Raw genomic sequence first — 23,822 nt, 5'->3', positions numbered from 1 at the left:
TTTGACATGTTCACAATTGAATTCATGATCATTCTGTACTTTATTGCAAAGCACATACATAAAATCAAAATTTGTCACACAAAATCCTTACAAGATGTAAAAGCCTCAAGAAAATACACACATTTTTTTTTACATACTGCAGTAAATAAATAAATCCAACATATGATATTGAGGTTTGCAATGCACATTAAAGTTGGTTAGTAATATCTCTATTTACTGGTCTCCTACTTCGGTTTTACCTAAAATGAATTCACAAAATGCCAGTTATATGGAAATAATAAAAAAGGTTTGCAGCTTAAAACGGGTTCAGTTACTGTCCTCGAAGCTGCCGCTGCTGCTGAAAGAAGAACTTAATCTCATGGTGCTCATTGGATCAGAAACGTACCCTGAAAAACAGACAAAGTGACATCAGTCACACTAAATAATACTGACAACTACAACATTACTACTACTGACATTCTAAGGATGCAGCTGGTGATATTCTGCATTGATCCAACTGTAAATGAATTCTAACAAATGATGGTTAAGTCAAGTCAAGATCCGTTACATCACATTTAAAACAACAGATGATGAACCAAAGTGCATCCTATAAAAACTTAATATGTTTATGGATGTAACAACTTTAAATGCAATTGTTAGGACCCTACAAATAATAGAAATAATTCACATTCATAGGAGTCAAAAAAGAAGTCAATCCCACATCTTCTTGCTGCCATAAATACTTGCCAGAGTTCTAAAAGTATATTCATCCGCAACTGAAAATAGTCCCCAATAAGTGCATCTTTAACTCCTGTTTGAGGAACTACAAACAGGACTATGTAATTTTTTTTTTTTCAAAAAAGGATTTTTGTGATTTTATGTACAGATGGATGACAGATTAAAGGAAAGTGAGGTGATATGGTGGCTCTGTGATGCTTTTGGGGGGCATTTGGCAGGCAAATTAATATAGGGTTGTTCTAAATGATCACCTTTATCCTACAGTAAAACATTTGTCTGGATGGGAGTGGTCTCTTCCATTCTAAGGGCATGAAGGGTCACTGGAGCATCTGATAAATCATATGCTATGGCCTTGAAATCATCAAATTTCAACTCATTTGAACTTCTGTGGGTGATTTTGGACGGACGTGTTAAATGATGTTCTCCTCCACCATCATTAAAACGAGAAAGGAGTTCCAGAGACTTGGAGAATTAATGCCAAGACACACTGAAGCTGTTCTGGCAGTACATGGTGGCACAACACCTTAGTGCGACACTTTTTGTTGGGTTTTCAAAGTGACTCGTCACCATCTGCATAGACTCTGACAGACAATTCATTGTTGGCTCTGGTCTTTTCCTGGGTTTTGTTAAGAATAAGAAAAATATAGAATAACACCAGTCTCATCCTTTAAATTCTTACCCTAAGAGCAGTACTTGATGCAAAACAAGTTTGAGACTTAAAAAACAATGCTAACTTCTAAGTGTTAAACTGCTCTACAAACCATTTCGATCAATGGGAGAGAACTGCATACTCCTCCTCAGTTCCTCCAGTGTGAGGCCTCCAGATGCTCGCCGACGCTCGCTGAAAATTCAAAAATGAACAACCTCAGCCCTCATTCATTCATGTATTTACCTGCTGCAAAGCAATACTTGTCCAGGAATATACATACTGCTATGTTTACATGGGGAAAGACAGATAAGATGGAGCTGGATACAAGCAGAAGAAACTCAATATGTAATCCCTGACCCGATGCCAGCCTGCTTTCCCTTTCCCTGCAGGAGTACTATATACAAAATTCATGATGACACATTTAGAGGAGCAATGACAGACAAAACTGCACATAAAGTAAGAGTAAATGATTCTGAGAAGGGATTGCTGATATTTGTTTACAGGGAGTCTAACCGTGTTGCTCAAAATTGGAACATTTTGTGCAATAAATTTACTATTTATGTGGTTGAAATGTGCATTTTTTGGTTAAATTAAGCACAGAGTCAACTTTTGATGGAATGACACTGAAGTCAATACTGCACTGTAATGACAGCACCTCCTGTTACTGGGTTCTTAGTGACTGTTACCAGGCAGTCGCAGTGCAGAGTCACAAAGCCGGCGTCTAATAGAGGCCTTTCTGCCCCGCTCAGAATGCCATGCATGTTTTACTGCATTTGCTTTCCTTTGTTTTCAGTTTTGGTATCTGAGCAACTCCACTCATCGCCGTTGCAGGGAGTTTCTTAACTGGTCTGCATGTTGTTCAGGTCTTTAGAGACTTTGTTCCACAAATTAGAACCACCTCAGACATCACATTTGTGGAAATCCTGTTAGGAATCACAAAACTTACTGGTGCAAAAACACGTTGAGACTATTTGAGGCCATTTTTGAGGCATCTACTGTATATATACATCTATACATTTAAAAGCCCCAAGAAAAGCTCTTCAAAGGAGTTATTTTTTTTAACGAGGCCAAAGAAATTTGAGATTTTTTACTGTCCTGTTAAATTTTTGAGCTCAAGAAAGACAAAAACAATGTCTGTGTTTCTGTTTTTTTTAACTAACAAGCATGACAGCTGTTTTGAAATCATAAAATACCAACCAAAAGTCAATTTAAAACTGATATGAGGCAAGAAACAGTTTAAGATTTAAATATGGTTTGATATTTTTTTGTCAAAGTTCAAGGCTTTGATCAAAAGAAGTGTAACTGAAGAGTACAACTGCTATTTCCACGCTGGGATTTATGTTGTGTATTTTATGTATCTGATCTCATTGTTCTAATGTGTTTTTCTTTCATCCTGTGTCACTCGTGTCCTGTCATTTTAGAACATTTGAAGGGTTTGGAAGCAGAATGGTCCAACCCACTTCCTGTAGTTTTGAGACAAATGTCAGTTGTTGTGGGTTAGACCACTCTGCATCTAACCCCCTCATTTGTACCTTTACAATGGTAAGTCTTCTTGGCCAGGTCTTCTTCGAAAAACAGATTTGAATCTTGAGGGACTTCCCAGTTAAATTAAAATAAAAAAAATATGCAAAGCGGCAATTTCATCACATATTTTCATTAAGTGACTAGCTCTTTAGGTGGCTGATTATATTGCTGAATGGCTGTTTCTTCATTTAATCTCGTGAAGAACTACTGACTATGAATTCTGAATAAACTTTGGGGTAAAGTGGCTTAAAGAAAGAAGCTACAGCTGTTGTTTAATTGCATTAATCAGAGACAAAAATGTTGATCAGTCACAACAAAAGAAACCAACTAAAGGCGATTTAGACCAGAGGCAACGGTAAATTATCCTCAGCCTCTTGACCTTCACCTGCTCTAACTCTCTTACCTCTGAGTCCAGAAGGCGTAGGCGCGAGTGTTGAGAGCGTATTCGAGCTCAAATCGGGAGCGAAGGGCAGCGACGTGGCTCCGACCGGGTCCTCCTCGGCCCAGCAGACAGTCGGAGGACGAGGAGGGTGACAGGGAGCCGCTGCTGTTACTGGAGGCTGGAGACATCAGCTGTGGCACAGAAATATCACCATAATACAGAACATTTTATATTACAGGTATTCAAGTGTTGAAGCAGCTGACATTAAGGAATATGTGAAATATGATTATACCTCCACATTGCACAAGCACTCCTCCAGGTTGGAAACCACTTCAGAGAACTCAGGCCTGTCCTAAAAGCAAACAATAATCACTTCAAATGCATCAGGTACATCCCAAAACACGCAAAACACAGGTGTATTGTCTCCAACACTCCCTGTATATTCTGCCTTATTTGAGTCCACCCACACATGAAGCAAAGGTGAACTCCGCTTCAAAAAGCCGGCCTGTTGCCTCGCTGTAAAAGAACAAACACAGCCAGCCCAGAGCTGCTCAATTATACATCACATCCTCAGACAGCTGGGCTCTGTGTGCATTTCAACAAAACCAAGGGAGAAAAAGGGGGCATATTAAGAAAACACAAACTTTTAAAGCCCTCTCATTTTGGACTCAGTCTCTAAGTTTTTGTTCACGGTGTTTGGGAGCAATCAAGTAATTACTGCTTTACAGAAAAAGAAAAACATTTCACAGCAGTTTGTGTTTGGGTGACTTTATGTGGCGATTAAGAAGAATATTTTGCAATTTCAAACCACACAGTTGTTTATCTGAAGCAAATCCTCCTCCTTCATTAGTCCAATTGTTTTGTGTAAAGCACCAGTTTCAATGGCAGCAAAACAGCCCCAGCACATGATACTGCCACCACCATGCTTAACGGTAGGTTTGCTGTTTTTGGGGTTAATGGACACTTGCTTCTTCATCACAGTCTACAGGTTCTTCAAGGAGTTATGGGAATGCCCATTTAAAACCTTAATTGTAACCAGATTTAGCCATATCTTTAGCATTTTTTATGCGTAATGGGGTTGTTATCTTGTTGGAACACCCAGCCGCATTCAAGATCCAACTTTCTTGCTGTTTTTTAAAGTTTTTCCATTAAGTAATCCTCCTTATTCATTACTTTTCTGGCTTTTCTTTTTTTGTGCTTTTTTCCTGAAGGTAATCCTCCTTTTTTATTAGTCCATTTACTTTGTGTACAGCACAAGTTCCACAGGCAGCAAAACAGCCCCAGTGCATGATACTGCTACCACCATGCTTGACAGTAGGTTTGGTGTTCTTGGGGTTTATGGCCACTTGCTTCTTCATCTCAGTTTAGAGGTCCTTCATCGGGTTTCAGTCAGGTCTTTGGGAATGCTCATCTAAAACCTTATTTCTAGCCAGATTTAGCCATGTCTTTACCACTTTTGATGCATATTTGGGGTCACTGTCTTGTTGGAACAACTAGCTGCCCAAGATCCAACCTTTTGGCTGTTTTTAAAAAGTTTTTCCTCCTTATTCATTATTCTTTTGGCTGATTTTTTTAAAAAGTTTTTTTTTTTCCTGAAGGTAATCCTTGTTTTTTTTTAGTCCATTTACTTTGTGTAAAGCACCAGTTGCACTGGCAGCAAAACAGTCCCACTGCATGATACTGCCACCACCATGCTTGATGGTAGGTTTGGTGATCTTGAAGTTAATGGCCTTTGGGCTCTTTAACACAGTCCACAGGATCTTGGTGGGGTTTAAGTCATGACTTTTAGAAGGTCAGTCTAAAACTTTAATTTTAGCCTGATTTAGCCATGTCTTTACCACTTTTGATGCATTTTTGGGGTCATTGTCATGTTGGAACACCCAACTGTGTCCAAGACTCCACCTTCTAGCTGAAGATTTCAGGTTTTTCCTGATAGGAATCCTCCATTTTTATTATTGTTTACTTTGTGTAAAGCATTAATTCCACTGGCAGCAAAACAACGCAGCGCATGATACTACCACCACCATGCTTGACAGTAGGTTTGGTGATCTTAGGGTTATTGGCCTCAACTTCTCTAATCCAAATATATTTCTGCTCACTGTGGGCAAATATTTATCTGATGTCAAATCTGTGACACTCAATCTTTACAAAACTTCAACAGATAATTCTCTTGCGTGCAGGTAAAATCTTGTGGTAGCCTAGTGTGGCTCTTGTCGATCACAAACGGAGACATATCCACAAACAAGTGACCTGGTAAACATGAAAACAGTACGTTGATGTACCGCTCAAGGAGAAAATTGCCAGCACGCTCAGTCCTGTAATAATACATCTTAATGAAGCCAAGAAAAAAACATCCCGAGCTAATTATGAGCATCACAGCACAGAGGGAGGATCAACCAGGTCCTGTGAGCTCCTAAATGTGAACAGTCATGCAATAACTTATCATCTGGGGATCGGCCTCTCTCATTCATTACTGCTGCATGTGCACCGGAGAAGCAGCTGACTCAGCATCACTTGCCTCTCAGAGCTTCAGTATGTTGTACAGCTAATGACATGGATGATTATATGAATATTTTTACAGTTTAATACAATGAAGGAGTCTCCAGTTGAGTATACGCTGTGTGGTGCAGCTACTTTGCGTACGACTCTCTAAAATGTAGAACAACTTTTTTATCAGAGTTGCCTGTTCTGATGATCAATTTAAAATGATTTTCAAAAAAACCCTGTCGTTTACCTCTGGGCAGGAGTTCCAGCCTCTCATCAGAAGTGCAGAGATGGGTTTAGGGATGGAGTAGCCAATAGGTGGCCGGATGTGGTGATAAGCCATATCTGCTGCTGCAGCAGCTGAGAACAGAAGAACATTTTAAATTTAGTTGCCTGACAGCCTCACTGATTTGTTTGTGTTCTTTCATTTTATGTATGTGTATGTAATGTATGTGTACTTTCTGTTTCCTGCTAGTGAGTATTATGGAAGTCCTTGTATAGACTATGTATATAATGGCAGCCTTGTGGTTCCAATGACTTTTGTAACTCTTAAATTCTATGCCGAAATTATTGAAAATGTCTTTGTCACTAAAAATGTCAAACATTTGGCTCTTCTATAAATTTATTATAGGTCTTCTGGAAATATGACAAATTCTACTGGGTCAAAATATACATACAATAAGTTAACAGTTTTGGTGATGTAGAAAGTTAATCAAATTTTCTTAGTGGCATGATCTCTTACCTTCTCCTGCGTGATTACGATTGGCTGCACCTTTTTACTTCTCCAAGCTGATTTAAAGAGGGCCCATTTGATAGACTCATTAGACTCATCTACAAACACTACAGTAGGTACATTTGAGAACATCAGCAGAGATCTATAAAAGCAACTAAAATAATAAAGAAAAATGATCACCTATAGATTTTTCAGCAAAACCTAAAATCATCAGCCAGAATTTTGGTTCTTGGAAACAGTTTGGTGTTCCAACGGGACAATGACCCCAAACGCACATCAAAAGTGGTTTAGAAATGGCTAAATTAGATGAGAATTAAGGTTTTAGACTCGATTCCTCAAAGTCCTCACTTGAATCCCATTAAGAAGCTGTGGACTGTAATAAAAAAACTAATTGAACTTCACTGTCCAGAGAAGTGGTCATCGATACAACCAGAAAGTTGTGGACAGAAAATTAAGACTTACATGAGTTATTGGGAACTCTGCCATGGTCTTTACAAGTGTGTCTAAACTTTTGATCACAACTGTAAATATCTAAATGCATCCTCAACCTGCTTTATTTACTGAATCTATCAAAAATCTTGGTGTCAAACATCTGAAATGTGTCTGAAATTTCTTCATGTTGGGATGGAAACACCTCTGCAACATCATTTGGACATTAAAATTCTTGTAAATTCAAGCTAATATGCAACATCTATGCCTCAGGTATGTTTTTCATGGACTGATTTGATGAAAAATGACCAGGTTTTAGGTGAGCGAAGGGAATCTCTCCAGTGAGCAGCTCCCACAGACAGAGGGCGTAGCTGAACATGTCGGCCTTCACTGAGTAGCGAGTGCACTGGGTGAACACCTCAGGAGCCATCCAGCGCAAGTTCTGCACACACAGACAGAAAAACAAAGACAGTTAGACGCTTGAGTGGTACAAACTGCCAGAAAAGTGAATTTGGTTTGCAGACTCGGCTTACAGAAGCAAGAAGACTGTTATAATTTTAAGATAAGTAAATCAGGCCTTCACCAACACACACACACACACACACACACACACACACACACACACACACACACACACACACACACACACACACACACACACACACAAAATGAAGCCCAATTACTGACAAACACTGCGTCCCAGCAAGGGCGAGTAGTTCGTCACAACAGGCAGCTCCCAAGAGATATAACACACTTAACATCAAAGTGCAGGCCAAGCACTCTGTGTAGCACTGAGTCAGCACATTCAAACAAAATCTGCATGAAGGCAGTTCTCTTTGCTAGCTGGAGGGTAATTGATGGCAGGTGCCAGAAGAAGCTCTGGCTTGAACTCCCACGAAATGAGAGCACACACTTTTTTCGTAAGTGACTTATTCGTTTATGGATGCTGCAGATGGCGTGAGAGTCATTTGGACAGAAAACTCTCAGCATGAGGTTTTGTGCATGTCATCAAATAAATCAAAAGGAGCAAACTTTGACTGACCCCTGGCTGCTTGGTCATGTTATCCTCATCAACGGACTGAAGAAATCTGGACTCTGCAGAGGAAGAAAAGGGCAGTCAAAAGTCAGACAGTTTAAAGACCTGAGTGTAATGAAGCATGGTAATAAACATATTAGATATTACTAAAATCAGCTCCAAAAAGGTTGTTGAGCTAGCTGATGCCATTTTACAATAAACTGCTTGGTCATGGGACATGGAGATGTGTCTGCTTTCACAAAGAACTGCAATGCGAGTTGTCTTGCTATCTTGTTTTCAGTATTTTTGAACATTACGGTTTCATGACTTTAATGCTGCATCAGAGGACCATCCATCCATCCATCCATCCATCCATCCATCCATCCATCCATCCATCCATCCATCCATCATCCATCCATCATCAGCATCCAACATCCATCCATCATCAGCATCCATCCAACATCCATCCATCCAACATCCATCCATTCATCCATCATCAGCATCCATCCAACATTCATCCATCCAACATCCATCCATCCATCAATCCATCCATCCATCCATCCATCATCAGCATCCATCCAACATTCATCCATCCAACATCCATCAATCCATCCATCCATCATCAGCATCCATCCAACATCCATCCATCCATCATCAGCATCCATCCAACATCCATCCATCCATCATCAGCATCCATCCAACATCCATCCATCCATCCATCATCAGCATCCATCCAACATCCATCCATCCATCCATCATCAGCATCCATCCAACATCCATCCATCCATCATCAGCATCCATCCAACATCCATCCATCCATCCATCCATCCATCCATTTTCTTCCATTTATCCTGGTTTGAGTTGTTATAAACATGCAATAGGAGTAAAATTGATTTGTGTATAACGATGGATGTGATCAGTGGTTTTAAAGGTTAGTACGGTCAGTGTTTTAGCCACAGCATTTTTTGCAGAGCCTGACTCCTCTGAACTCCTGGTCACGCCTTTAATTGTGCATAAAGGCTGGTTTCCACAAGATCTGTCAATTTCTCACATCCCATTCATTGTCTATGTGAAACGCATTGCGTTGCATGCTGGTTGTGTTGCACTACGTTTCGAGCTACGTTGTAGCGCTTCACCCCGGAGTAGCTTGCAGCTCATTTGCATAAAGTAGACTTGACTTCTACTTTCTGCAATTTGGTGTGGGGAGCGGAGGTCCAACGCCTTGTGGAACTTTTGTAAAACGTTTAAACTAGCCGTTGTTGAACTAAAAGAGGACAGATTCAATAACTGAATAGCTTATTTCTCACCTAAAATTCTTTCAGAAATACTTTTGGCTGAACTGTTTCATAAAAAAAGAGAAAGCTTGCGACTGAGCTGCCATGTTGGTCCGATGCTTCCACTGGACTGAAGGTCTGAAGGGCTGTCATGACCACCCAGTGACCCACTAGTGCACGCTCGCCAAGTCAGCCATATTCAGATGCAGTGCGTTTCCATGCGAGAAAAAAATACCCCTGTGGACACGTACCATTAGTTTAAGTCTCAGTCACTTTAAACAGATGAGTTATATGAAATGTACACCGCTGTACAGCTGTTATGAATGGGGAAGGTGGCTATTGAGATAAAATAGTTCTTTTGCATGAGGCTGTAAACATGTTTTTTTGGCTGTAAAGTTGGACACTTTGACATGGGGATCTATGAGGATTGACTCATTTTTGGAGCCTCAAGTGGCCATTTGAGGAATTCTAGGTCTTGGCACTTCACGTTGGCCTCATTTTTGTAGATTGTTCGCCATCCCTGAGCCTGGTTCTGCAGGTTTCTTCCTGTTAAATGGGAATATTTTCTTCCCACTGTCACCACAGAGCTCACTCAAAGGGAATCATTTGGATTTGTGGGGTGGCTCTCTATAATTTTATAAGGTCTTCACCTGGTGACGTGATTTCCCTTGAGATGACATATGTAGTGAATTGGCGCTAGATAAATAAAACTGAATTAAATTACATTGTTCAGCACCAGAGGTCGCTGCTTAAAGGCCCTGTGGTGGATTTTTTTTTTGATTATCACAGGCTAGGACATGTCAGTGATTTGCAGGAAAATAGTGATTGTGATTGATTGTGATGCATTGTTATTGTCAATAAAAAATACACATCTGGACTTTAAAAAAAAAAATGTGCAAGATTTTTTTAAAGTTCACACCTTCAGACCATAAAGACAACAATATCAGAGTCACTAAAACTGCCATTATTTTTCACATTCAGTGAGTCCAGATCATAATTACACATATTTATTCATTTTCTGGATTTTAACCCTTTCAGTGCCAATTTGTGTACATATTGCCAGTATATTTTTTAAGAAAAATGTTTTAAAAATGGCATACTTTCCATATAGTTAGTGCTAAGAGGGTAACTTCTTTAGTTTGTATGGGATATGTCAAATGATTGTGTTCAGTCAAATCAACAAATGTTCCTTCTATAAATGTTTACTTATTTCTTCTTGAAAAAGCCTGACTTAGTCATTATTAGCACTGTCATACAGAAAGATGATCAGGCATTTGTCAAGCTGTTTTTGTGAGTGTATTATAACCAGTATATCTAAAGATTATCATTCATTCAAGTTGATGTTGCTCACACAGCGTGTACACCTCTCACATTCCCAGGAGTCATTTTATTTATTAAAAGTTGGTTAATGCAGTTTTCATTTTCCTTGTAGAGCCAATAAAACCCTGCAGTGAGTGTCTTTTCCTTACCTCCAAAATCAGCCACCACCGCATGCCCATCCTCATAAAGCAGAATATTGTGACTGGGAAGGAAGACATGTGTTATTATTTGTAATGACCACAGTTGGCCACCACATGTTATTACAGCAGCTCCCACCTGTTGAGGTCCCTGTGGATGATGGGCTGGGTGAGGTTGTGCAGGTACTCCATGCCCTTGGCCACGTCGATGGCAATGATGAGCTTGGACTGCAGGTCGATAAGCCTGTCCATTGACACATCATTAAAGCAGCAACCACTTAGTGCCGGATCAATGGCCCCTGCCAATCACACGCAGCACTTTACACAGATCAATACGACAGTCTATAAAGACAACACCTGGCCACACAGTTAGCGGAACACTTCATCTGGATCAATGAGGGGGAGAGATTGGTGAGGTGATGCTTCCAAGGAGGATAATGAGACCTGAAACAGTCACCTGTGATGTGCTTCTCAGGCACCAACCAACTACTTTAAGGAGTTTGACCTCTTTTTAGATCTCATTTATCAGCATTTATGTACTTTAACACATCTTTCAGCACCGGAACTTAGACTTTATAGTGCAGTGATGTGTGTTACTTCAGAAATAGTTTACTAAAAGGGGATGTAAGATGAAATACAGCACAATACAATAACCATGCAACACATAATTATCATACATTATCTCTTTGGTTTGCTTGTTTTTGGTTGGCTCCTGAGGCTCTATGCATTGTGTGACATTCATACTGGTGATAGGGGTATAATAAGGACAGTTTATTCATTTAAACAGTTTTTTTTTACTTTTACTTTTGCAGGGACAGTGCACAATTTAAAATACTTGCACCAGAGTTAGCTAGCAGCTAATTTGCATCCGTTGTCATTGGGCAGGTACAGAAAAAGAGAACAACCACGAAGCAATTAAAATAATACTTAAGAGTCAGTCAGTGAAAATAATAACTAAAAGGTAATTGTTGGTGGTGATTATTTTGTGCTGACTTCAGCCAAACCTTGAGGTTTGTTTAAAACACTTTAGAGCAGGGGTGTCCTACTCATTTCAGTCCAGGTTCCACATTCAACCCAATTTCATCTCAAGTAAAATCACAGCATAATAACCTATAAATAGCCACAACTCCATATTTTTCCTTTGTTTTAGTGCAAAAAAGTACATTCTGAAAGTGTTCACATTTAAAGAATTATCATTTTGCAAAACATCATGAACCTGAAATTTCTTAATAAAAATAAGTCCAATTTCAGTAACATTCAGCCTCAGTTTATCATTTCCACATTACAACGTCCAGACCACAGAGTGTCTACAAACGAACACAACATTTAGTTACAGGAATCTGGAACTGAATGATATAGTATTTTACTTTATGATCAAAAAGACTAAAGTCAGACAAAAAAAGACAAAATATTACAAAGATCAGACGCAAAATGACAAAAATGAGACACAAAAAAAGAGACCAAAAATTAGACAAAACAGTTACAAAGCGACAAAAAAGTGGACAAACAACAAAAATGAGACAAAGAAATTACACAAATGACACAAACAAAACCAAAAATGACAAAAGCGAGAAACAAAACAACAAAAAAGTAGATTTACAACACAAGCGAGACATAAAAATACACGAAACGACAAAAACAATACAAAACAGTGAATAAAGCAAAACACAAATGACAAAAAATAAGACAAAAACACAAGCGAGACAAAAAGGAAACACAAAACGACAAAAACAAGAAACCAAATAACAAAAACATGAGTCAAATGACAAAAGTCAGACAAAAAAAACCAACTTGTCCTGGTCTAGAAATTATTTTAAATTTATAGTTTTACAAATTTACAATTTGCAGTTAATGTCTTCTCTATAATTTTTACAAAGTCGTCCCACGGGCCGGATCAGACCCTCTAGAGGGCTGGTTTTGGCCCGCGGGTTGCATGTTGGACACCCCTGCTTTAGAGTTTCTTGAGTCTGTAATGTTTGTGGTAATTGAATTGTACTTTTTACAGCTTTGACTGAGAAAGCAGTTTGAACTGAGGCACCCAAGAAGGAAAATAAGAAAGGAAATAATGAGTAAAGCATGACAGGAAGGTAATGTAGATTGGGTGTTTTGGTTTGTACTTGTATTATTCATGTTGTGGGACATACCGTCACATTGTGGGGACCTATAATGTCAATCATTACATTTCAGGGTAAAAATATCCTCCAGTGTTCTCTGAGATGACAGAAACCCAACTGTGTGTTAATATGAACCTCCTCACCTCTTCTGCTCATGCAGCAGCGAGAACAACGATCCTCCGGAGACGTACTGGGTGACGATGGCGAACTGACTGGGGTCGTCCAGACACGCTCCCACAAACTGGATGATGCAGGGATGGTTGAGGCGGCAGAGGATGGAAACCTCCCTACAGAACATGTCCACGTCCGATTTTGAGCAGTACGTGTTGGCTCGGTAGCTGCAGGGGAGAGTGAGGATTGAAGGGCAGACCAGTTTTCTGTTTCTACTAACAGAGAAAGGATGCTGAAATCAAGAAATACCGTTTTATGGCGACGATTTTGTTCCTGCATTTGCCTCTGTAGACTCTTCCGAAGGAGCCTGTGTAGGAAATACACGCAGCAATCAGTAATATTTGTAGTAGTTGAAAGGAAAAAAAACTTTAAAAATGGACTTACCTGATCCAATAATTTCATTAAACTCCAGCTCAGACAGCTGAAGGTGGAAATGAGACGGGAGGCTGGCCCTGAGCACAAGAACTTCTGCTTTCTCTGAAAAGAAAGTTTAAATCATAACTTTATATTTTCATTTTGTTTAAAAAGCACAGCATAGAGAAATTGCATGCACCATATACTAGGTTTTTAAAAAAGTTAAGACCTTATAGACAAAAATGTCAGTCAGGACAAATGCCATGAAAATGTTATTGATTTTTACATTCAATAGTTAGAATTTTAGGCTACATCAGACTTGCTAATAGCCACCACAAAAGTTTAAATCATCACTTAACTCTTACATTTTGTTTTAGAAGCACAACATAGAGAAATTGCATGCATTATATACTAGTTAAATATGTTTAAAGGCAGTTAAGAGTTGTCCAAATGCCTTCAATAGCACATTTGACACCTGTGGTAAAAATACTGTCATTAATGATAAATTAGTTTTAGGCTTTTTAAGACAAAAAATTGTGCAAATGTCAGCGATGCTCTATGTTCCTCTATATGAGAGGAGGCACTCGCTCATTTCTAGTTTCATGTATTTTGCATAACCTTTCACATCTTCAAGGTTTAAACCTGCATCTTTTTTAATCAATCCATATAAATAGTTTGTCAGGTTTCAGGTCAGATCTGTACTTCACACCAACGCTCCAGTTTCACAGGAAAACACAGCAGCCAAGTGTGATCGTGAGCAGCTAAGCCCCTTCCCCTGACAACTGACTCGTGGTTGCTGTCATCTCAGCTGACAGCGTTGTGGGGAAATCTGCTGCGCTTCGCTCCAGCTCGCTACCTTTAGTCATGCTTTTGATCTTTCCGAGAGGAGACGGGACAGAAACGTAGGACCCATCTGGAAGAGATGCACATTCAGACATGTTAAAAGGGGATTATATTCCAGGTTATTCTTTGTAGAGTGGTGACTCACCCCCTCCTGGCTGGGAGTACTCATTGCAGGGGGAGTCATCAGGACGCTTGTAGTGTTTTAGTAAAGTGACGATGGCATCATGACCTGGGAGATGCAATTAATGAGAGAATTTTAACAGGTTTGCATTGATCTTTCCTGTCAGAAAAGCTCATGTTTATAGAAACAGACCTTTCTCGTAAGCCCACATGAGGCACGTCTGCTCGTCTTTCTCTCCACTGGACCTGCTGGGATCGCAGGCCACGAGGTTCATGTCTGCACCGTTATCCAGCAGGAACTGCACCAGGCGGATGTGGCCGTGGAAACAGGCGCTGTGCAGAGCTAAACAAGGCCACGGCAGATTCACACGTCAAGATGAAACCCACAGCAGGGTTCAGCTGCATAAGAAAACAGAGCTGTTCTTTTGTAAAGTGTGTAAAAAGTCACCTGTGTGGCCATCTCTGCCCTGATGGTTGATGCTCATAGTGTTCTGGCTCAGTAAGAATTTCACCATCTCCAGGTCTTTGCCGTAGGTGCATGCACTGTAGGGTAACATATAAATTCATTATCACGTCAGAGCAACAGGGTTTACAAGTCAATAATGATATATACATCTGTGCAGATTACAAGTAAAGCTAGAAAATACCTGTGAAGTGCTGTTTCACTGAAAATGTTCTCCTTAGAAAGACTTTCTGTACCAGAGAACTGTATTATCTCCTTCACTGCTGCAAATTTGCCATTATAGCAGGCCCTGATGGAACACAACAGTCATTATGTCAGCTTCGTATCGTCTACCAAACACCTCTAGAGGGTTTCTGACACTGTACAGCACTTACAGGTGTAACGGTGTGTCCCCGTAGATGTTGACAGAGTGAGGCTGCACATCGGAGCTGCTCTGCAGAAGAAAACGGACGACCTCATGGTGTCCGAAGCGGGCGCAGAAGTGGAGAGGAACGTGATCTTCATTGTCTTGGGCATTTACTGGTGAGAAGAGGAAGAAAAAACAATAATTCCTGCAGTAATCAGAAGTTAATTATCTTCTATGAGTCTCCTGAAGAAGGAAATAGGTAGGTTTAGATCCTGGATGTAAAGTATTTGGGTCATTCCGCCTAAGTTGACCGAATGCCCCATGAATGACCATCTTCAACTGGACTGATTTTTTATACATTTAAAAAAAAAGGTGAATATTGATTGAGTTGATTGTGTACAAAATCTGGAGTCATAGGTAACAATAGTTTTTGAGTTAAAAATCCTTAAAGAAGTTGGGGTCATGTCGATTTTTGTTGTTTTCTCGGCCAATCAACTTCCGCAATGTTTCAAGTGCCATAACTTGAGAAATTGTGTAGCTGGAGTCCTGAAATGTTGCAGGTTCACTGATATGTATATCTGGTCTTTGATGGTGCAACCCTGCTGTGAGAGAATCATACAAACTACTAACAAGATGGTGCAAATTTGGTCAAAAAATGTCCATGTTTTTTCGATTGTCAAATTCCACCAGCCATAAAACATGTATTCTTCACCCTAAGTGGCTGATTTATCCCCCTGTGATTGGAAACGATTGGAGTCTTAAAAATGTAGAGTATAGTGACAATCAGCCAACAAATATTCTGGTCTTTAGCTAGAATATTTCTCAGCTCATGTTACTTCAAACATTACTGCAGTGTTTGATGGGAAGAAAACGGGGCAAAAACCGTCTAAGAATTTTTAACTTAAAAACGAATCTTATACGTAAGATTTTACACGTTTTACTTACTAACATGTGTATGCACAGAAAAAACAACTGACAAATATGAGATGATCAGCGGTAAACCTAAAAAAAATGATGTATTAAGGCTGAATGACCCATTTAACAAAATTTAAAGACTGATAACTCTAGTGAATCTTAAGTAAATGCAGGCTAATTGACATGTACATATTGTTATTGCACCTTAAAATTTTTAGATATTGTATACTTAAAAACATTAGAAATACTATTTTGAGTGAAGAATAAAAGTCTTTCCACCTGTATTCAACAATTATTTACATTAAGAGAAAAAAATCTGAATTTAAGAGGGCTGGGTGTCTTTGAAAGAGGTAGTGTGAGAACTAATGTTAAATACAGATGTGTTTCATACTTGGGGGTTATATTATGCAATGAACTTAGTGAAGATTCGAAACTGTGTAGCTCTAAGTTGAGCTTCAAAAAAACATTGAAAGGCAAAATAATTAAGGATTACAATGTAAAATGACTGATATGTGAAATGATTAAGAACAATTAATTTTGAGTAAAATCTTGTGTTGTTTTTTTTTCTTTTTGTCCTTTATTTATTTTCCAGAATTGATTTTTGACTATGTGTGTGACAAAGCTGCCTGATCATCACCGGCCCTTAGCAGGCAGACTGAGTCACAACAAATTATACAAACCAGTAATACGATGGCACAAATTTAGTCAAAAAATGTCTGGTTTTTTTCAATTCCGAAATTCTACCAGCCATAAAACCTTTATTTTCACCCTATGAGATAGATTTTTCCCCCTAATTGATTGGCACCAATGGGAGCTTTAAAAATGTAGGCAATGGTGACAGTCAGCCTACCAGATTTGTGGACTTTAGCTACATTATTTCAAAACTTATGGTACTTCAAACATTGCTGCACAGTTTGGCGGGAAAAAACGGCCCAAAAACCGACATGACCCCATCTTCTTTAAAGATCATTAACTCAAACACTAATGTTACATATGACCCCAGATTTTACACGTGTTTTATTTAATAACGTTAAATATTAGTTGGTCAGGTGCGAACTTTTTAAAAACTTCGGTGAATTTAGATGAATGTCCGATTTCACCTCATTTAACCCTCGTGTCGTCCTGCGGGTCAAACTGATCCCTTTTAACGTTTGAAAATGTAGGAAAAAAAATATTTCCACAGTGAAACTTCTGATGTCCACATTTTCAACATTTTTGGGAAATCTCTGAATATTTTTTGATGGAAAAAAAGAAATGTTAAAAATGTTTCTTAAGAACATTCACAAAAAAATGTGAATGTTCTTAAGAAAATATTAGAAGTTCACTGATATATATGGAATCACTTTAGATATTTTTAGGATTTTTTTGGAAGATTTTTACTCACTTTTTGGAAATATTACCAAGAATTTTCTTGCCAAATTTGGGGGATTTTTTAAATTAAAACTTTTACGGGAAACTTTTAAGGAATAATTGGAATTTTTCTTCCTGAAGGTTTTGTAAATTTTCAGAAATTTGGGGACTTTTTCTGTTGAATTTTTGGATTTTTTTTTTTCAGACAAGGAAACAATATTTTTTGGTGCCCATAAATGAAGACAACAGGAGGGTTAAAGGCCATAAACTAAAATGAATCTTAACTGATTGCAGGAAAGCACTCGCCATTAGCTTTGCTCCCTTCAGCCATCAGCAGTTTGATGATCCCTAGAAGACCTTTGGCTGCAGCCAGATGCAGAGGCCGGTCGCCCACCTCACCACTTGCATTCACATCTGCACCAAACTTCAGCAGCAGCTTTGCCAGCTAAACGCCAGAAAAGAACAAAAAAAAGAACATGAGAAGTGTCAAACTTAGTTTATTTCTATCAGTCAAGCCCACAGAAAGAGCAATTTACCTGTCCGTGACCGTTGTAGGCAGCAATATGCAGCGGGGTGAAAAACACAGCATCCTGGACGTTGACATAAGCTCCATGCTGGAGGAGAATATCTGCAGCCTGAAGGGGGGAAATAGGAAAATATTCATGTGCAGAAAACAGCTTGATGCATCGCTACTTGTAAATTTTCTCTCACCTCATGATGCCCAGCCAGCGTGGCGACATGCAGGGCGGTGAGGGCTCCGTATCCCACCTGCTGCACATCCGAGCCTCCATGCAGGAGTGCAGTCACCAGCTCAGCGTTGTCCTGACATACACAGACATCCACAGATGCTGGGGTTTTAATATCTATCTCACACCAGCCCCGTCCTCGCAGGCAATGACTGCACTGCAGCAGCATCACAATTAAGCAATTTAAACGTGCAGCTAAAACCAGCACACTGGCTTTCGTATGTACTTGCACTCCACCATGTGGTAAAACTTTAGAAAGCTCTCACCTTGACAACACAAGCAAGAAAAGGGCACGGATTGGACACAGAAATTCATTTAGAAATGTGTGTTTTGTTGCTGCTTCACCTTATAAGCAGCCAGATGGAGAGCAGTGAATCCATTTCTGGTCAGTCTGGAAGGACGGAGGCCTTTGACCATCAGGGTTCGTATGTGGGCCTTGTTCCCTGGACACAAAGAAGTAAAATGTACCAGTAAATATTCTGCTCAACAAAACATCTGGCGTCGTCTGAATAAAATATGATAAATAACTAAACTTATGTTGCAACTTTCACATGCATTTCTGTATTTGACCTGCTGTTTATTTAAATTCTACGCTTTGCTTGTATCTGGATCAGCAGAGAGGCCACAAAGACAATACGATCAGTCAGTCCACAGTAATCCTTCCCTGCGCTGCCACATGTTGTTGAGGAGTTATTAATAGACCCCCGTAGTCATGCATACCTCCACACACGCAGCAGAGGTGCAGCAGCGACAGCCCCTTCTCCGTTCGGTAGCTCACATTCACCTTCTGAAAAGCCTCGTCAGAGCTGAGCCCCAGAAAAACCAACACAACCCCAACGGACAGAGGAGCGATCAAAGCGAGCAGAGGAACAGCACTCATCACATTAAATGTAGGTTTGTGCAACGACTCGGGAAACGTTTGTCACCTGAAAGCGAGTTTGAGATCCGCCAGCTCGCTGTCTTTAAGCTGGAAGTCATCGTCCAGCTTCTCCACTATCACAGAGTACGATTCTCCAACTTTCTTCTTCCACTCATCTTCACAACATCACAGACAGACAGAAGAACAGCTTAGTAACTGATTTCCATCGCTTATTACAACCTATTTGCAGAAATATTCCAGTTTACTTCATATATTTCTCTAAATTGGGTCTAAACATGTGTATTATACTGTATTGAAGCACTAATTTGCATCATGAAGCAACATATTTAAAGTTTAATCCTCGTCTCGTCCTGCCGGTCAAATTGACCCGTTTTAAAATTTGAAAATGTGGAAATAAATACATTTTCACAGTGAAACTTCTGATGTCCACATTTTCAACATTTTTAGGAAATTTTTGAACATTTTTTGGTTGAAAAAAAGAAATGCAAAAAAATTAATTCTTAATTAAGAACATTCACAAAAAAATCAACCAAAATCCAGCAAACTTCACTGGATTTTGGTTGATTTATTGTGAATGTTCTACAAGAAAATAATAGAAGTTTTTACTGAAGTATATGTAATCACTTTAGATATTTTTAGGATTTTTTTGGAAGATTTTTACTCATTTTTTGAAAATATATCAGTGTTTCCTCCAGGATAGTTTTCGGCAGCGGCAGCGGCAGCGGCAGCGGCAGCGGCAGCGGCAGCGGCAGCGGCAGCGGCAGCGGCAGCGGCAGCGGCAGCGGCAGCGGCAGCGGCAGCGGCAGCGGCAGCGGCAGCGGCAGCGGCAGCGGCAGCGGCAGCGGCAGCGGCAGCGGCAGCGGCAGCGGCAGCGGCAGCGGCAGCGGCAGCGGCAGCGGCAGCGGCAGCGGCAGCGGCAGCGGCAGCGGCAGGCTCTCTGGGAGCCGTAGTGACGTAAACAGATGACACCTGACTGCAGGTTTTCCTTTTACAACCTATTTATTGAATGGCCAGTTGAAAATGGCTTTTTAAAGGCTGAATGTTAAAATTAAAATATCTGAACAAGCTCATCTGAAAACAGTCAGCAGTTATTCATACATGGAGTGTAGCTATTAGCTTAATGCTACCAATAGTTTACTCACGTTAGCAACACAGAGTTGGCACTGGGTCTAATTAACTGAAGCTACTGATATGTACGCTACGTAGCGTTACCTGGACGTCAATATTCAGAGAATGTCTGTTTAACTTGTAGAATCTATCATGAGTTATCTTCAGCTAATAACTTTTCTCCGGTAAGTCGCTGCTCTAGTTTCCAAGACGTCCCTCCTCTGACTCTCTGACCTGCTGCCTGGACGCTGGACGTGACGTCACTTTAAGGCTGCGCTCTCGTGTGTAGTTTATTTTATTTTATTTATTTATTTATTTTTTTTTTTCGTGTGTAGTTTACCTTGCGGCTCCGCGCGAACAAATTACGTCATTTTCGCACCCACGCCCCCTGGAGCGGCCCTAAATTTTTCTAAAAGTCACACAAAAAATTAATTAATTAATTAATTTGAAGGAGCAGCTGGCCGCTGCTGAATGAATGTAGAGGAAACCCTGTATTTACAAGAATTTTCTGCCAAATTTGGGGGATTTATTTGTTTTTTAAATAAAACTTTTATGGGAAACTTTTAAGGAATTATTGGAATTTTCTTCCTGAAGGTTTTGCAAATTTTCAGAAATTTGGGGAATTCTTTTGCTGAATTTTTGGATTTTTTTCAGACAAGGTTTTTTTTTTCAGAGAATATTTTTTGGTGCGAGTAAATGAGGACAACAGGAGGGTTAAGAACAATTGAAAAATTCGATTTCCATTCCTTAGTATGAAATATTTTCAGAAATATTCCATAATTGACTTTATATACACTACTGGTCAAAAGTTTTAGAACACCCCAATTTTTCCAGTTTTTGACTGAAATTCAAGTAGTTCAGTCCAATGAATAACTAGAAATGGTACAAATGTAAGCGGTGAACTGCCAGAGGTTAAAAAAGGTCAGGTTACCCAAAACTGAACAATAATGTACATTTCAGAATTATACAAAAAGGCCTTTTTCAGGGAACAGAAATGGGTCAACAACCTAAAGCTGTTCTGCAGCAATGGAGGTTGATCAAGACTTGAAAGCTGGTGCTACCAAATCCTACAGGTTCCCAACTGTTCTAGATTACTTCCAACCCCCTCTGTCTGCATAAAGTAGTGTTGGAACACACCGTGGAACCCTCCAGAACATTATTAGAACAGGAAGTACTGCAGAAAGTAGTGAGATGCTATAAAAATGGAGAGGAAAAGGCAGTTAACAATAGAAGAGAGACAGACCATCAGAACACTTGAACATGGAGTTTTTTATGCAGAGAAATTGTGAAGAAAGTCCAGGTGTCAGTGAGTCCAGTTTTCTTCTCCATCAAAAGGCTCAGAAACTGGAGAAAACTCTGACAGGAAGAAGTCTGGAAGACCCAAAGCCACAACAGAACCAGAAGACCAGTTTGTGAGAGACAACAGCTTGGTGATAGGAGCTCAGAGGACAACAGCTTCAATCAGCTTCATAGAGGTCGTAGGAAGAAGTTTAACTGTGGAGAGAAGACTTGGAGCTGCAGGTTTGACAAGAGCAGAAAGCCGTTGCTAAGACGTCAAAATCAGAAAAAGAGGCTTCCTGGACCATGAAACACCACCAATGGACTACTGAAGACTGGAAGAAGGTGTTATGGACTGATGGATCAGAATCTGAAAACTCTGGTTCATCAGCAGGATGTTTGTAGCCGTCCAGGAGGAGAAAGGATGGTTCCTCAGTGTGGAACATCAACTGTCCAACATGGAGGAGGAAGTGTGATGGTCTGGGGCTGTTCTGCTGGATCCAGGGTCGGTTCTTGTACAGAGTGAGAGGAACCCTGAACCTAAATGGCTACCACAGCATTCTGCAGCTCCATGCAGAACCCTCTGGTATGTTCCTATTGGTCAGGGGTTCATTCTACAGCAGATAATGACCCAGAACATCAGTCCAAGCTCTGTAGAACCACCTTAGGAACAAAGAACCAGATGGTTGAGAACATGGAGTCTCCAGACTTAAACCCATGGAGCTGGTTTGGATGAACTGGACAGAAGAGTGAAAGCAAAGAACCTACAAGAACCACACATTTATGGGAACTTCTGCTGCAGAGCTGGAAGAACTTTCTGAAGGATATTTGATTTCCACTGTGGAACAAATGCCTTGAGAGTGCTCAGCTGTTTTATCTGCCAAAGGCGGCTACTTTGATGGGTCAGGTCGTGTATATATATAGTAGTCAACAAATGACTGAAACTTTTGCCTAAATTGGGTCTAAACATCTGTAGTACATTGCACTGAAGCACTAATTTGTATCGTAAAACAGCAGATTTAAGTTTAAGAATAATAAGAACCATTTAATAACTTGACTTCCATTGCTTATTACTTGCTACTTGTACAAATATTCTATAATTTTCTTTAATATATGCATATTAGTTCATAAATGACTAACTTTTGCCTTATTTGGGTCTAAACATCTGTATTACATTGCAGTGACACACTATATTATAAAACAATACATTTAAAGCTTAAGAACAATGAAAAGCATTTAATAGTTTGATTTACATTCCTTATTACTTGCCACTTGTACAAATATTCCACAATTTATTTATTATATACAGATATTAGTATATTGATATTGAAGCACTGCTATTTATGATTTTAAGCTTATAGAACTCGTGGCCGTCGGATGACAGCTAAAATTAAAACTCATCCTCCTCGACTTCCCTGCTTCAATTCAAACCTCATTCTCAGTCCTGTGGATACACATAAAACTAAAAAAGTCTCACATAATCACACAGTCATTACCTGTACATGTCTGGGACGGCCTCGATTTGTAATTTCCCATCAAGTGGCTCCTTCTCCTTCTGTTTGTGCTGTGTAGTTTGGTGAGCAGGAGTAAGTCAGAAACACAATCTCACACTCTGCCACAATTGCTCTGGTCCAGATAAAGGGGGGATCATGGCTGTGGGCTAAAAATAAACCCCTCCGAGTGCAATGCCTAACAACTATGACAACTGATCTCACTCTCTTGTGTGTATTTACAGTATTAAACAAACCAGGTGGTCAGTGTCCTGCAGTGTCCCGGAAAGAAATCTGATGCAGGCGAGAGTGCCGGACGGTCTGAGAGGGGAAAATAGTGGATCAGTTTGGATCATTTTCTGTCATGCATGTTTCATAGAAGATGATGAAATAGAAAAATGTGGAGAAAACTGAGAACATCAGCATTCCTCCCAGGATTTTTGCACTGCAATGCAGCATTTAATAATGTTAACCATGGCATGAGTTGGCATATTTACCAGTTTAACAGGTCCAACACTGTTGATAATCAGAAGCTTTTGTACCTGATGTTACTTGAAATCTTTATTTGTGTTACATGGTTGTTCTGAATATCTCCTATTTGTATTAAATTACATTAAATTCCTACATTTGACTAATCAAAAACAGTGGAAATGCCAAGATAGTGGATTAATGCATTGATCAACTTAAAGTAGCATTTGGCCTAATTTACTTTGTTCATTCAACAACTTTCTAATGCTGACATGTAAATTTTTTTCTGTAATTAGTTTTATTTTGTCTTTATATATGTTATATCTCCTTTATGTATAGAGAAATAAACATCCATCCATCCACAGAACATTATTATTCGTAACAAATAAATAGTTGGAATGGGATTTTGTTTTTAAATATGAGTTCTACCTCAGAATTTCTCAACACCTGTGCATTCAAATTCCATTTTAAGCCATTTTTTTCCATTTAATTCTTGTAGTTTTGCGACTTCTA

General features: G+C 39.5%; 1 protein-coding gene across 2 annotated transcripts; it reads right to left on the bottom strand.

Moving 5' to 3' along the window:
- Positions 1 to 21: 21 nt before the first annotated feature.
- tnni3k (TNNI3 interacting kinase) lies at positions 22 to 23,822 on the bottom strand. Of its 2 annotated transcripts, XM_023293170.3 has the most exons (25): positions 22,848 to 23,822; positions 19,013 to 19,121; positions 18,807 to 18,892; positions 18,432 to 18,529; positions 18,052 to 18,162; positions 17,877 to 17,975; positions 17,647 to 17,785; positions 15,104 to 15,248; positions 14,914 to 15,018; positions 14,715 to 14,809; positions 14,460 to 14,609; positions 14,292 to 14,375; positions 14,160 to 14,216; positions 13,334 to 13,426; positions 13,199 to 13,256; positions 12,922 to 13,116; positions 10,804 to 10,908; positions 10,677 to 10,729; positions 7,961 to 8,013; positions 7,228 to 7,360; positions 6,007 to 6,116; positions 3,565 to 3,624; positions 3,294 to 3,463; positions 1,479 to 1,558; positions 22 to 386 (listed from the first exon to the last, which is right to left on the bottom strand). In XM_023293170.3, the coding sequence occupies exons 1-25, from the start codon at positions 22,885 to 22,887 to the stop codon at positions 307 to 309; spliced, it is 2,508 nt and encodes an 835-aa protein (XP_023148938.1). In that variant the 5' UTR covers positions 22,888 to 23,822; the 3' UTR covers positions 22 to 306. The 2 variants fall into 2 exon arrangements, with proteins under 2 accessions (XP_023148938.1, XP_023148939.1); XM_023293171.3 differs by lacking the exon at positions 18,807 to 18,892.

Source organism: Amphiprion ocellaris, chromosome 2, assembly GCF_022539595.1.
Source record: "Amphiprion ocellaris isolate individual 3 ecotype Okinawa chromosome 2, ASM2253959v1, whole genome shotgun sequence".
Classification (NCBI taxonomy): domain Eukaryota; kingdom Metazoa; phylum Chordata; class Actinopteri; family Pomacentridae; genus Amphiprion; species Amphiprion ocellaris.
Note: the sequence above shows the minus strand (reverse complement) of the source record. Positions and strands in the feature narration are given on the sequence as shown.

Coding starts and splice junctions, on each gene's coding strand:
- tnni3k (XM_023293170.3), bottom strand. CDS start 22,887: ATGGGAAATTACAAATCGAGGCCGTCCCAGACATGTACAG. Junction 8,014..10,676: donor GGTGGTGGCTGATTTTGGAG/GTAAGGAAAAGA, acceptor CTTCCTCTGCAG/AGTCCAGATTTCTTCAGTCC. Junction 1,559..3,293: donor TACGCCTTCTGGACTCAGAG/GTAAGAGAGTTA, acceptor TTGAATTTTCAG/CGAGCGTCGGCGAGCATCTG.